The 14,745-nt window shown below is 41.4% G+C and overlaps 2 protein-coding genes across 2 annotated transcripts; one reads left to right on the top strand and one right to left on the bottom strand.

Annotated features, from left to right (window-relative positions):
• The first annotated feature begins 1,300 nt into the window (after window positions 1-1,300).
• On the top strand, window positions 1,301-5,269 carry LOC118109096. Its single transcript, XM_035155922.2, has 5 exons — window positions 1,301-1,771; window positions 2,357-3,369; window positions 3,822-3,978; window positions 4,769-4,929; window positions 5,048-5,269. Exons 1-5 carry the CDS (start codon window positions 1,627-1,629, stop codon window positions 5,192-5,194), a joined length of 1,623 nt encoding a protein of 540 aa, XP_035011813.2. The 5' UTR covers window positions 1,301-1,626; the 3' UTR covers window positions 5,195-5,269.
• Window positions 5,270-5,799: 530 nt separating this feature from the next.
• On the bottom strand, window positions 5,800-14,003 carry LOC118109095 (golgin subfamily A member 6-like protein 22). The gene is made up of 20 exons (XM_035155920.2): window positions 13,529-14,003; window positions 13,382-13,446; window positions 13,016-13,295; window positions 12,751-12,848; window positions 12,534-12,663; window positions 12,312-12,437; window positions 11,445-11,570; window positions 11,256-11,345; window positions 10,987-11,148; window positions 10,682-10,899; window positions 10,334-10,598; window positions 9,556-9,664; window positions 9,424-9,466; window positions 9,243-9,312; window positions 8,883-8,958; window positions 8,526-8,785; window positions 7,888-8,010; window positions 7,258-7,374; window positions 6,377-6,437; window positions 5,800-6,078 (listed from the first exon to the last, which is right to left on the bottom strand). The coding sequence occupies exons 1-20, from the start codon at window positions 13,673-13,675 to the stop codon at window positions 5,885-5,887; spliced, it is 2,760 nt and encodes a 919-aa protein (XP_035011811.2). The 5' UTR covers window positions 13,676-14,003; the 3' UTR covers window positions 5,800-5,884.
• Between the last annotated feature and the right edge of the window lie 742 nt (window positions 14,004-14,745).

The following is a 14,745-nucleotide window of genomic DNA, read 5'->3' as shown; positions in this document are numbered from 1 at the left end:
GTGATTAATTCATTTCTGGGTTTGTTCTTTCACCTGCGTCCTCAGACTTCATCTGTGATTGATCTGAGATTATTTTGATTATACTGATCTGAATGTCAAGAATTGACTTCCATGATCAAATCCTACTGGACCTACTTTGGTCGCAGTGATGCACATACTCATTGATATCAGTTCACTTAATATGCCAGATTTTTCTTCATCAAGATTCATTGATCATTCCCTGATGAATTAGTGAAAATGTTTTTAAACAGTCTTACCTCGCAATGTTGACGAAAGTGTTTAAAAAAAATAAAAAAATAACTACCACAAAGTTAAATGGGTTCTTTCTTGGCCCATGTTCCATCATTACACATCTTTTTATGGGAAATTCGTACCGTAGTTTTTACGTAAACCAGCAAACTAACAAACAAATGTGAAAAAACAGACAGGGCTGAAAACTTCCTTAGGAGAGGTAATTAAATAACAATGATTAAATGCAAATAAGTACTCTCACATATTTACTCGCATACTTTACTGAATATTTCCATTTAATGGTATTTTATATTTTTACTCAATGCTACAATTCAGTTAATATTTCTATTTATATAAAGATGCTCTGTTATATATTAAACTACCCAGCTGCACCTCTAGTAATGATAATCCAGGATTACAATATATAACATATATAATTTGTATATATTATTTCTTTCTTCTTCACTTTCTTCAAAGTGAGTATTTCTAATATTTCTATGAAGTGGCTCCACTGAAAAGAGTATTCAAATAATGCTGTACTTAGTTGAGTGACCAGGTGGGGGTAGCATTTCCTCCTCTGTAGTTCAGAGGGGTAATACATTCACATAAATAAAAATGCGTTTTCCAGTTGATTATTATTTTTGACATCTTTGAAACCTGGATCAACGACTAGCTAAAAATTGAATTTTTAACCAATCCCTGCCCTGGGTTTTATTCTCAGTCAAGCTTTGTCTTTGGTGTCAAACCAAATGTACATTTCACATAATTAAAGTTTATAAATTAAAATCACCACATGGTGTATTTTGAGATTTAATTCCTGAACTCCGATGTGCAACAGACCAAAGAGAGGAGAAGGCTGCACTAAGGGGATGAGTTGCAGGATTTACTGTCAGGGTAGTTATTCTATAGTGACACTGCTGGATTGGTATCTGGAGCAGTGTGGAAGAAAGATGCTACACGGCACAACTGAGGGGTATTAAGATGGATGTCTCCGCCCACAGTCCCCGCCCCCCAGGGAGGAATAATACCGGTCAAGTCACTCTGCAGATGAGGGGATCACTGTGGTGGGACGAAGACAGGGATGAACTGTATGGAGAAATTAGGACATCAGGAGGACTGTCAACAACTCCTAAATAATTGTTAGGACATCATGTAATGTGCAGGTGTTTTTGTTGAAACTTGTGATTCTAAATATTCTGGATATTTAATAGGTATGTTGTTTTTTGCCTTTTTTACTTTTGCACTCAACAATGAAGCAAAGATTCGTGTGGAGATATCTCCATCACTGAAAGCCAGAATGTGTTTTCATCAGTCAAGCAAATGATCGTCTTTACTGGGACCTCTTCGCCTCTGAGGATAATTCTCTAGGAAAGCCTCCAGCCCACTGTTTGCACCATGCCTTACCACGATGAAGAGTACCCTGGTCAGCCTCTATGGCAGTCTGTGCTGCTCTTCTGCTGCAAGGGGATGATCGAGGGCATCATGGTCGTACTCTTCTTCTGGCTCCTGGTGCAGGTCCTCTTCACCAAACAACTGGAAGGTACGGTCTTAAAGGATCATGTTTTTCTAAATCTAATATCAACTCCTATGCCTATAAATAAATTAAAAGAGGTGACTGGAATCCTTTATCCTTTCCAGTGTGACAGTGAAGCGATCTCTTGATGATTCCTCTGTAAACGATAAGGGACCAAAGGACAACATTCAAAAGTCCTTGTTCTGTGAAGTCAAAGCTGATGGAGCATCATCAGGCTGACAATTCAAGAAGATTTCGTTCTGTTACTGCAGTTTTTAGTACAATATTCGCTCTTTGTTTTAAAATCTATCCTTCATAAATCAACAAAGAATTTCAGGGGGCAAAAGAGCGGATCATTTAGAATAATTGTATTTTTACACAGATGGATTATGACTTTGATCTCTTTCCCTGGAAAGAGGGGTTAGGAAGGGGTCTTATTAGGAGGAATTAACATAAAATACTTTTGATTGATGTTTTAAGAAAGACTTAAAAATGCAAAATATGTTATGCAGCATGTAATGCTGTAATCCAGTGGCTGCATTAAAGTAAATTACGACAGTTTTAAAACTCCTGCCATCTGACAGCCCTTATTATTCCCCCTCATGTCTGCAGTTCACCTACAAATTCTCCTCTTGGTCGGCCTCATCGTCTTCTGTCTCTCTTTGATCCTGGGATGTGTCCTGTGCTGGAGGAAAAGTCAGATTTGTTCAAGGAAAGACAAAGATCCTGTGACGCCAGCCCCTGCTGAACCCGTGACCTTTGCCCCGAGCTCAACTCCCTCGGCAGCAACAACAGATTCCAGGCAGCAGTATGAGGAGCTGGACGGAGACCTGCTGGAGTATCCCTCCACATTCACTAGCCCTGCCCCTTCGGAGGGTGATTTCACCTCTCTGCCGTTTTCTAATCTAGCTCGAACCGCCTCTGAGCGGAAGGAGCAGCCAAAGTCTCATTTTGCCTTGCGCCGTCTCAGCACACCACCGCTAATGTCACTCCTTTATAAACCCATAGATCCCAGCCACACTTCCATGCCCACGTTTCCCAAACTGGCACTATTGTCCAAAACATGTAATACTCTGCAGAGGCGCTGCACTGTCCCTGAAGACAATATATCTTATAATGAACTCAGCAGGCTCACCAGCCCTGGTGCTGTCTCTCCCTCTATGCCTGAGGAACCAATCCCACTAGCTCCACTGAGCTATGGCTCCAGTGCCAGCTGCAAACAGCCAGCATCCCAAACACCCTGCCTCCATTTCACCATGGCCTTCTCTCCAGAGCAGCACACCCTGGCAGTCACTGTCTTCAGCCTCAGTGGGATGCCTCACAGACTGGAGGACGTGTCCGTGCTGGGCAGCCTGCCGCCTCTGTACCCCTGTCCCACACAGGCCTCCGTCCAGAGCCGCCTCAGCGCGGGGCCGCGCAGCCTGGTGCTGCTTTTGAAGGTGAACTCTGTGAATGAGCTCCAGAGGTGCACGCTCAGGGCAGCTGTGTACACCCGGGAGCCTCACAGCCTGGGAGGCACCGCGCTGGGTGAACTGGAGGTGGAATGTGGGGGAACAGACTGGAGAGCAGGGCATCCAATCCACTACACGAAAGAACTAAACCCAAACAAGGGGAAACTAAAAAAGGTAGTGGTGGGTTGAAATAATATCAGTGAGTCTGACAGTATATTTTTGGATAGAGGAATGGCCAGATTTACCTGTATGCCCAAGAGCAAAAATTGGTTTCTGGGCACATTTAGGACTTGAGGTCTCGATCAAGTTCTATACAGAGACACACAGTGAACCTGGGCGTGTGTGGGGGTCCTGAAAATTGCCTGGTTGGTAATCCTGCCTTGCATGGGGGTTACCAGGTTAAAATTATCTGCTAAAACTAGTAAAGAAAATGATGCAAATATTTTTATTAGAATTTTTGGTTTTGATGTTCAGCAGACGAGTGAGCTTGATTTCTGTGCTCAGTAATGTCACGATTCATTCTCTCAGTTCATTCCTGTGTCGTCAGTGTGCAACAAAGCAAACCACTCATTCCCCCCTGACAGACGTTTCCTGTCTTTGTTGAACTTTTGCCCTCTTGACTGCAGAGTTTGATCTCCAAGGATGCACAGACGCATAAGGGGCTTAGCTGTCCTCCGCAGATCTTCATTTTGCTGCAGTATCAGTCTCTGGCCCACCGGATCAAAACCACAGTCCTCAGAGCAGATAACCTGGAGAAACTCGCTCACATGTCAGCAGCACCAGGTAAAACTGGCATTTGCAGTCGCTTGAATTTGACTCTATATGTGTGTAGGGATCCCATAAGGGCGTGATGCATGGAGACATTATGTAACCATGTGTGGACCTAACGTTTGCCTTGCAGGGGCAGAGGTAAAATAATGCCCTATGTTTGCTTTTAATGTTTGAGGGATTAGATGATGTCTACAGGATGCGAATGCCGCAGGAGATCATCCCCCTTTTTTTAATGACATTGTGGTTTAATCCTTCACTCTTCACAATCCTCTGGAAAATGTTCCAATCTCCTCTGGATCTCTGGTCTGACAGTTATAATCTTTGTTTGCATTAGCCTGTCTGCGCATTATTTTCATCCTAGAGAGCCATTAGATTTGATGATATCTGTTTCATGCGCAGTGTGTCACAGACGATAATCTCTTTTTGGTTTACATCAGATTCTGAAAGAAGAAAATATACAGTAGAGAGGAGAGAGGACTGTGTAACTATGGTTAAAGACACAGAGAGAAAAAATTCATAGCTCCTTGTGTGTTTTAGATCTAAATACAAACTTAAACTGATACAGGGGCAGAGATGCATTCAAAATATGGCAGTTAAAATAATATCAAAATGTATAATTAAAATCTTACTTTTTGTCTATGTGGTATTTCAACACAAGGAAGAGCTAGTACATCTTATTGTTAACTGTTTTTATTAATATGTAAATAATAGTAAAATTGTTTCTTTCCTTTTCCTTTTGAATCTTATTTCCATGTGTAATCTTTTACTGTATAACAGATTTTCTCACACCTTCTGTGTTCAGACTACCTGGTGGTGATCAATCTGCATCACGACAGAAGTGTGATCAGCAGCAGAGAGACTAAGGGAGGCTGCTGCACTGTGAGGAACAGCTCATTCCTGTTTGAGCTTCCTCCAGGAGACGTCAGTCAGCTGCCCCTCATGCTGGAGTTCATAATCATGCAGGTACGAATCGCTTTGGGAGCTCAGACTTATACAATCAAATGATTTAGTGAAACACCACATTTATTTTTATTGTAACTAAACTATAAATTCCCTAATCGGCTCTATTCTTATGTGACAGAATCACGTGGACCCAGAGGCTACAGTTCTTGGTCGAGTCTTCATCGGTGCAGCGGCTGCAGATGCAGGCCGCGCTCACTGGAGGGACATGTGCAGTCTGCAGATGGAGCAGGCACGCTGGCACAATGTTGAACCAGAACCACAGTAGATACACATGTCCTTAAAAACTGTTCTGTGGCCAGTGGACCTCATACACTGTGAACTCAGAGCTGATATAACATTTCTAATGGATGGATTCCTGAGCACCATGGCCTTATTTGAATAAATCCATCTGGGAGTTATTATTACATAATAATGATTTGTGGAGTGATACATTATGAGACCAGACATTGTGTAATAGTATATTTTTCAAACTGTTATATCAACACAGGAAAAACATGGTAGGTGAACAGAAAAATATGGTCTATATTTCTAACAATACTGTCACTCAAGTGTTCTGTCCACTTGTCATTTATATGATACATGAGTATTACACATGTTGTTTATATACTATAAAAATCTTTTGAGACACATTTGAAATATCTTGTCGTCTGCAGGATTTCCTAAATGTTAAAGTGCTGTGAAACTATGTCATATAAATAAAGCACATGTTTACCTGAGGTTGGTGGCTTCATCACCAAGTGCAGCTTTCTGTTAGATTAACTACAAAATCATCACAGTATTTATTTTCTAAAAGCATCTGCATCATCTAATCAAACAGGTTATTTTTAAATACAATAGTAGCTAAAAAGTACAAAGGCTTTCTGGTACAGCACCAGATAATAACCTGTTAGCGTATTAATATATATATGTAAACCAATTCTTGCACAATGCAACGTTTTCCTGAAACACCCCGTCCCTAAACTCCATCTTCATCAGGGCTGCAGATATCTACAAGCTCAGCCAGGAATACTCCATCAGGGTAGAAGGACGCTGTCCTCGGCTGCAGGTCACACTCATCTGGACAGTGACCCAGGTGGGGCTCTTCAGTATCTGAAGATGTGTCTGATGCTGCAGTGTGAAGATCCTGGATCGGCTGCCTGAGCCTTATGACTTAAATCAAAAGAAAAAGGTTGAAATGATTAAAACAGGATCTTATTTTCAAAGGTCTAATAAATATGTTACACTTGAATGAGATAGAAAGCAAAGGTAGATAAAGAAGGTAATGAATTCAAAGCAAGGACTTATCCACCAATGATTGTAAAAATAGAATTAGCCTTTTTATTTTGTTAGTTCATTTAGTAATGGCCATGTGTGGATATGTCCCTCAGAGGTTTAAACTATAAACATGACACAGATTAAAGCACACACATCTACACTACTGATTATATTGATTCATGTATATTTTTACCTTGCAGCAGATTCTCATTATTTGCCTTCAGATTGCTGGTTTCTGCACTCACAGCTGACATCTGGTAGAAGAGAGAATGGTTTCAGATGTCTTTTTTAGCCAAACAAATGCATTTATTGTTTTCTTTACTGTTAGCAGCCAGAATAGATCATATTCAATAAAAAGCATTTTATTGCTAAAACATCCTGATCAACACTGGAGACCTTTTTAAAACACATTGTAGTTTCTATATAAAGTTTTAAAAAGCTGCATTTAGTCATAAATATTACAACTCAGACTTTGAACCAATCACCATGTTTGGATGTTTAGTACAGTGGTGGTCACAGGCCGTCAGTGTAAGACAGCCACATACTGTAACTCTTGTCCGTCCTCTTATGGTCGAGTCAGATGTGTTCCAGTCGAGCGGTTCACTCCTCAGCTTCAAATCCGATTATTCACCCAGTAGAAAGGGTCATATGTGAGATTATGGATGAATTGCGTTTCAGATGGAGTTTAAGTGGTTATGCAGCCATGTCCCCATGAACCGTTTGCTCTTTGATTAAAGCAGAAACTAGGATTTGTGCTGTCTGCACATATGTGTGTGCATGTAATGACTGGATGTAGACACAGCTCCGTTAATTTCATGATATAATCTACGAGACAAGATTAACGATATTAATTTACGTCAGTAGCAGATGCTGATATATCAGACATTTATGAAGCAGAGCAACATGCAGTGGGATAGAGAAAGGGGCCTTTTGAGTGGTGTGTTGGCTGGAGGTTTATATTGATGTTTCTGGTGGTCTGAATAGGGAGATTCAGTGTTTTGAGGGAGCTATGGACAAACTGGACACATGCATGTATACATGTATACAGCTTTAGGATTGATTGTTGATCCACACCTGGTCCTCTCCTGCCAACTCTTCCTCCTCCCCTCCTAGGTCACTGCTCTCCTCGTCCTCCTCGAACACTGGCATCAGACCGGGACTCTGCTGACAGCTCCACCTGTCCACAGCAGGCTAAATGAAATATTAAACACACGCAATCTGAGCTCCTTCAGCAAACCTTGGTGGCTATTAGTCTAATCGACTGGAAATAAAGATGGACGACAAGACATTTCCCCAAAAATGAAGCCAAAATGTCTCAGATGCCCCCTGGTGCCCAGAATAGGTCATAACCCAGTTTGCAGCTTGTTGGCAGATGGGACGTGGGCCAAACTAAAAAATCCAAGTAAACGTTAAATAAATTTTTCTCAAAGAGGGTTTCTATCATTTTAGGTAGTTCTTAACTCACTGATATTCATTCAAGTGTTTATACATTTTGTTTTAATTTATTTGATGCTATAAAAATGGGGAGATGATGATTGACAGTGATTGGTCAAGAGTTTGTATCTCTATGATCACTACAGCACAGACTCTGACCCAATGACATCATCAGTGGGATACCAATCACCCATCTTTATAAACAGTCTATGGCCTAATCCGTGTCATTACTGTCAGGATGGTCATGCTCCCTCAGTTCTTAATTCTTACCCTGACAGCTTTAGGAGTGGGAGTCCAGTCCTGAGGTGAGAAGGTTCCAGTCTGAGCAGCTGCTGACGTGTTGTCAACATGTCCAGTCTCATTTCCTTCTCGCTCTTTGAACAAACTCTTTAACTACAAACATGAGAAACAGAATATTTAGATTAGCATAAATGTAATCCTCAAAACAGCCATTACATGTATTTATTTACTCTCCACCACTGCTTTTAAATATTAAATACAAAGTATAGCAGATTCCAATTGGAATGTAATCAGTTTTGTAGGTATTCCATGAACAAATCTGTTCAATGGATTGGATGAAATAAAAATGTAAATAATTCTTTTTTTGACGAGGACTTTAAGTATTAACAGTCATCCTGGGGGCAAAAATGAATGTCATGGCAATCCATCCAGTTCCAGTACATCCAGTAAACTTTCATATGAAAACACTTATATCAACCTTACGGTGGCACCAGAGAAAAATTCATGACCCAAATCAACACATGTTATGGCTAATCTGTCCAATGGTTGTTGAGGTATTTCTGCCTAAAAGGGAGTGGTGGTCTGACAGAATGACAGTAACATCCAAAGCCACACTGCTGGATAGAAAAAGGTGAAGTGGAATTATGTTGGTATTATACAGTATATACCTGCTCAGTGACCATTCTGTTCTGCTGGACTGTCTCCAGATTAACTGGACAGACAGTTTCATCCTTCCTGTCTTCCACAGGTGGTTTCTCATCTTTAACCTGCTGATTAGGTATCAGTCGTTTTTCAAATTCATCCCCACCAATCGCAGGAAGCCATCTTTGAGGGGGTCTGTTTACCGGGTACAGCTGCTTCAGTGTTTGAAGCTTCTGGATTGCTGACATTTTCTCCTCCTGCTGCTGATTCACCATCCTCCTGCTCTCTGAAAACATGAGGAAGAGGAAGGTTTGGAGCTGAACCAGTGAGGAAGATGAATCCAGCACCATCAGACGTGTTTTCAAAAGCAGACTCATATAAACCTTCTTGCTGAGTCCGCAGTGAGTCAGTGGTTGAGACGTTTGCTTGGTCCTCAACATCTTGACTGTCTTCAGAGGCCTTTTCCATGGGGGTTCATGAAAAACAGTGATGTTAAAGAGAGATGAAATGTAGCCTGGTGCTCTCTGCTGGTTCTCAGGGGATTAAACATTGATGTGTGTACTTGACTCATAGACTGATCAGACTGGAGTAACTGTACTCTGTGAAGTAGAAACCTTGACCTCAGTTGACCCCGTGTCTCCCAGCCTTGCTTACATTTAAAATACATCACTCATGATTTCATCTTGTCTGCACACTTAAATGTTGAAAATTAATTTTGCTGAGTTGCGGGAATATCTTGTTACCTGTGGGGATTTGTTTTGGCTGCTGTGGGAGTCTGCTGGTGGCTCCAGTAATAAAGAGGATTCAGATAAGCTGATACACAGATAGGGTACAAGATAAAGACACAGATCAGAGAGTAATGCAATGTTCAGCCTCTGCTGACGATTCATTTTGAAAATGAAAATCTCATCAAAATCCACTCACTCTGTCACTGTCTCTTTGTCCTGAGGCTGCACGGCTTCACCACCTGTAAATACAAGCAGTTGTGGATCAGAGTTGTGTGAGTGCATCACTCACAACAGTAATCTGGTGGAGAACATTTGAATTTTCATTCACCCATGCCACCATTATATCTGTGAAGTAGCACCCGGCTCCTGCTCCTTTCCAGCTCCAGCTCCTGTTTACATGCCTCAAGCTCAACCCTCAGCAGCGAGACAGATTCCCTCTGTAAGAGTTAAGTGTAATGTTATATAACCCAATTTATATCTACCAAATATGAACGGCTTCTCACATAGAGCATCTAAGTGTCCCAACACTAAAGGAGATCAGGCACAGGGATATACTACCATGTTATTGGTCAGCAGCGTCTCCATACTAACATTGTATTTCAACACATTCTTAGTTTCTTCCAAGGTAGGAAAATATGTATTATCAAAACAAGATGTAATTACATCCGCCAAGGAAGTTATTTTTCCATTGCTGCTTGTTTGTCTGTTAGTTTGCAGCATTACACAAACAAATTGATTTCACCAAACAGATTTTCAAAAATCCTGGTGGAAGGATGTGCTATGGGTCAAGAAAGAACCCATTAAATGTCAGTGCGGGTTCAGATCGAAGAGTTTTTTTCATATTCTGTAACATTGTGATATAGGACATAAAGGACCAATTTCTAAGAGAATCATTTGAAGATCTTGATGACAAAAACGAGGCATGTTTAGGGGACTGATATTTATGAGTGTGTGCAATTTTAAGTGGTTTCAAAAGGGACTGTTGGGCCTCTACTTCATTTTTCAATGAGGGAGAGGAATGAGATTTAATTAAAAAAAAAGAATGTTTTTACATATTTTTTTTAATCACTTGGATGTTTAAGAGAGTAGTAAAGGAATAGTCTTACTTCATTTCTGGAGTTGTTCTTCTTGAGTTCCTCCAGCTCCTCTTGTGTGATCTGCAGGGTCAAAGCCACCTTTTGCCATTTCTCAGTCCAGTGTGAAGTCACGGCTTTAAGATCCTGGATGTTTTTGACTCTCGCAGCATCTCGTTTCCGATGCTCCTCCTCCTGAAGCTGTAACTTCTCCTTGTTCTCGAGGACGTCAGCCTCCAAACACAGACACTGATGCTGCAGCTTCTGTTTTTCTAATTCCAAAACCTCCACAGATTCCCTGCATAAATAAGGGTTTTTTAGTGAGGAGAGAATAACTGCATCTTCAATATACTGAAGGAGAGCGAGTGTTTAACATCTCACCTGAGCTGGCAGCACTTTTCCTTCATCTCATGTCCACCTTCATTCATTTTACTCAGCAGCTCTTCTTTTTGTCTGATCAGCTCAGAGCGCTCTGCCTCGAGATCTTTGATCAGTTTGGTGTTGACGCCCCTCTCTGCTGTCAGCTCCTGTAGCTGAGACCGTGATGTGTCCAGCTGCTGCTCCATCATCTTGAGCTCGCGTGTCAGCTTTTCATTTACCTGGTGTAATGAAACAATGGCGAGGATTCAATAAAGAATTCTGAAAAAAAAAATTTGACAAAGAGACGATCACTAAAAGGTTGTAACCTCTCTGAGAGCCGTGGATTTTTCCATAATCAGAACCGTCTCCTGATCCTGTTTGTTGGTGTGAGACTCTGCAGCAGCCACATGGTCATGGATCTCACAGACCTCAGAACCTGGTTGTGTCGTCTCCAGGACCTGGGCCCTCCGGTGCAGATCAGCTTTCTCCTGTACAAGCATCATGCCAAGAAAACCTGGTCATTACAGCACAACATGTTGGTCCTAGATGACTCAGATGTTGTAGATAAGGCTCAGAGGAGATTTCTTTCTGATACCTTCTGATACAGAGCCCCTGTCAGTTTGGCCTGCAGCTGTTTTACAACATCCTCCAGCTTTACCACTTGAGTTGACAAGATGGCTTTTTCCTGAGCAGAGTTAGAAAGATGCTTTGGAATGTGTAACTGTTTCTGTAAATGTTTAACGTGAGGTATTATTTAGAAGTGAATCAGACACGTGCAACTGACCAGGCATGCTTGGCTGATTTTGTTGTTTGCTTCACTCAGCTGCTCTTGCATCTCGAAGTGATTTGACCCCGTGTGGCTGAGCCTCTGATTCATCTCGTCGATTTGACTCAACAGTGCCCTCTGTGTCTATAGGCACACATGAACAAAAGACAGCCAGTATAAAGATATGTGTACAGGAAATATGGAGGTTATGTTTTCGTCTGCTTTTGTTTGTTCATCTGATTGACCGTTTGTTTGTTAGTTACCAGGATTATGCAAAATAAAACAAATAAAACTAAATAAAGGATCAGTGGGAGGATCCAGGATTTTCTTTTATTTTCATTAGCATTGTGAGATTGGGTATTTTCCAACACTTTCGCTGTTTTCTCAGAAAACTAGAATGGCACCCAGAGAGCGCACCTCCACCGAGGCATAACAGTCCCCATATGACATTTAAATTGACAAGATCCAGATTTTCATTTGGATCTGCTCCAAATTCATCAAGATCCATGAATTACTCTCTGAGAAATCAATGTTCAAAAGAAAACTAATTCCTGGATTTCCAGATTTTTGTCCGGATCCCTTCCTGACCCATACCTCATCCCTCCACCAAGTTTCACAGTGATCCATCTGGTCGTTTTGTTTTTGTAATCCTGTTTACTAACAGACAAACAAATGCAGAAAAAAACTGAACCTCCTTGGCATATTTATGAGTGTGTGCAATTTGGTGCACATCCAAAAAAGATCCAGGCCTATTGAATTTAAATGTGATGTCATAAGGGCACTGTTGGGCCTTGGTAGAGGTATTCACTTATCTGAGTGCCATTCTAGTTATGAAATTATTTGATTTAAGACTTTTCTATTTCCTTTATATCTTCATAAACTGACCTCAGTAGATGTCTGGAGTTGCTGCAGGGTCTGGTTTCGTTGTTCTTCTTGTGTTTTCGCTCTTGTCTCAGCCTCTTTCAGCGCCTCTCTCAGCCTGCACAGCTCAGTGTCAACCCTCTGCTTCTCCTTAACACAAATAAAGCAAGATAACAATCACAATACACAGAATAATCCCATATTTACTACACAAATCTATTTTCACAGTACACAAAGCTAACACACCTGTCTGTTAAACTCTTCTTCTCTCAATGATCTGCTGAGTGAATCAGTTTTTCTCCCGGTTGGTTGATCATTGCTTCCACTGTCCACAGCAGACCTCATTTGCAGCAGGTCCTTCTCCAGCTTCAGGACCCTTGTGAAGGGAATTTCACATGAGGAATGTCAGTCTTTTCTCACAGCCTTTCACATTTACCTCCTCCACATCTTTCACTGCACTCACTTTTCATGGAGCTCTCCGTGCCGGAGGTTCTTGTCAAACTGGGATAATTCCGCTGCCTCCCTCTCCTGCTCAAGAGGGCCCATTTCTTCTAAAAGCTGCTGTGTCACACATTAGAACGAGGTAAAAGGATGTTCTGTGCAACTGCTGCAAATATCAAACATCCGCTTGAAGCAGAAACAGTGTAACTCACCCCAAAAAATGGTGGCAAGAGGACCAGAAGAATGCAAAAAAAGGTTGCTAGACATCTAAATACTGTTTTACTTACCTTCTGTGTCATGTCGAGTAAAGAAGTCATGTTGTAGCTTAGATGTGCATCTCTGGCCCTCAGCCGGTCCAGCCGAGTGTCGATACGCCCTTGAGTATCCTGCAGCCATTGTGCCACCTCTGCTTGTCTAAAGCTACTCTCCCCTCGGGCAGCATGTAATTTAGCCCCTGGAGTTGGAGGATAGGGCCGTGTTGCACCTTCAGGCACCAGATGGGACAAGGACTGCCACTTCCTTAAACCTGGGTCATTCTGTCTGAGGCCACCGCTGCTGCCTGTTGAGCTGGAGCAGATACAGTATTTCAGCCGACCTGACTTGAAAATAAGTATTACTCTGTCTCGGTTGCTTGAACACTGTCTCCCCCTCACCTTGTGCTGACTTTGGATAGAAACCCAGATCCAGAGACAGTTGACGAACCATACCACGCTGAGGTCTGAGAGAGAAAAACACACATATTTCAAGCAACCGCACTTTGAATAAACTGTTTTTAGAAAGAAAGTATAATGGGTTCTTACCTGGGCTGAAAAGCGAGATCTGGTGTCCCACATATCAAGGTCCCCGAGGGAAAAGGGACTTGAACTTCTGCATGAGGATCTGAACATCATGGAGTGACTTCCTAGATCTGTGCTATTACTTTGTATGGGAGAGGCTGCGATCCTCATCTCCCCTCGTCCGCCCAAGTGACAAGGTTAGATTTTCACACAAAGGTGCCAGCTCGGAGTAAGTGACTATACTTGGGTGATGTGTCTTTATTTTTCCAGTGCTTGCTCGATGGCAAATAACTCATTGTACTACATGTTATTACAATACGTCTGTGATCTAAAAAACTATTGGTTTGATTATACATATGCTCATTATACCTATCTCTATATCTAAATGCAGGTCTGTCTGGTCAAAGTGTATCATAGTTTGCACTAATCTACTCTTTCTCTCCTGTCCATTGACAACACTCACCAGCTCTGCTTGTGATCCCCTCACGGCTTTGATTTCCATCAGATACAGCCCTTGAACCAAGTATCCATGGTAACCAGTGTATACAGGACACAGTTGGGTGGGTGTGCCATGTTCTAACACTTCTGGGATAGTTTCCGCATGACCTCACCCAGCCTGCTGACTGGCTGTTTGTTGCCAAGTAACAGTAATCATGATACACATAATTTGCCTCGGACTAATTACATGTGACAGTAAATGTGTCATGATTGATTTGGATTGCCTGTGGGGATATTGAGATAAAAAAAAAAAAAAATTGATGTGATGATGTTTTGGATAAGTGAATTTCAAGGGATGTTATATTTTCTCCATGGGTTAAAAGAGCATGTGATGAGTTTTCACATGGTATCATGGTTGTACGCTTACTCATACTCTACAAATCAGTGTGAAATATTACATCCTGCTGACTAAATCTCAAGTTCTGTCTTTGCATAAGCAAGTCAGACCATTATTCAGAATCAGTGCTCCACCTTTAGATAGTAATAATGCTAACAACAACAACAACAACAAAAACAACAACAACAATAATAATAATAATCAATGTCGCACATCCTAATTTAATGCTCCCAATGCATCCTAATATAATAATGCTCAGAGTGTCATAAGTAGTGTGTACAACCCTAATAGTAGAACAAAACAAAATCACATGATGATATTCTAATCCATTTTCTAGATGTAGCTTTATTTGCATCTACAGTAGATGGAAAAAAAAATCTGGGTTCCAGTTTATGATCTTATTTTG

The sequence above is a fragment of the Hippoglossus stenolepis genome, chromosome 5 (genome assembly GCF_022539355.2).
Source record: "Hippoglossus stenolepis isolate QCI-W04-F060 chromosome 5, HSTE1.2, whole genome shotgun sequence".
NCBI lineage: Eukaryota > Metazoa > Chordata > Actinopteri > Pleuronectiformes > Pleuronectidae > Hippoglossus > Hippoglossus stenolepis.
The sequence above is the reverse complement of the archived record's forward strand: the minus strand, read 5'-3'. Positions and strand labels throughout refer to the sequence as shown.

Excerpts from the sequence above, each read along its gene's own strand:
- LOC118109095 (XM_035155920.2), bottom strand. The coding sequence starts at position 13,675 with ATGAGGATCGCAGCCTCTCCCATACAAAGTAATAGCACAGATCTAGGA. Across the intron at positions 9,665-10,333 it reads AGAACAACTCCAGAAATGAA|AGGGAATCTGTCTCGCTGCT; the intron begins GTAAGACTATTC and ends TAACTCTTACAG. Across the intron at positions 8,786-8,882 it reads ACTGCGGACTCAGCAAGAAG|AGAGCAGGAGGATGGTGAAT; the intron begins GTTTATATGAGT and ends TCATGTTTTCAG.
- LOC118109096 (XM_035155922.2), top strand. The coding sequence starts at position 1,627 with ATGCCTTACCACGATGAAGAGTACCCTGGTCAGCCTCTATGGCAGTCT. Across the intron at positions 1,772-2,356 it reads CTTCACCAAACAACTGGAAG|TTCACCTACAAATTCTCCTC; the intron begins GTACGGTCTTAA and ends TCATGTCTGCAG. Across the intron at positions 3,370-3,821 it reads ACAAGGGGAAACTAAAAAAG|AGTTTGATCTCCAAGGATGC; the intron begins GTAGTGGTGGGT and ends TCTTGACTGCAG.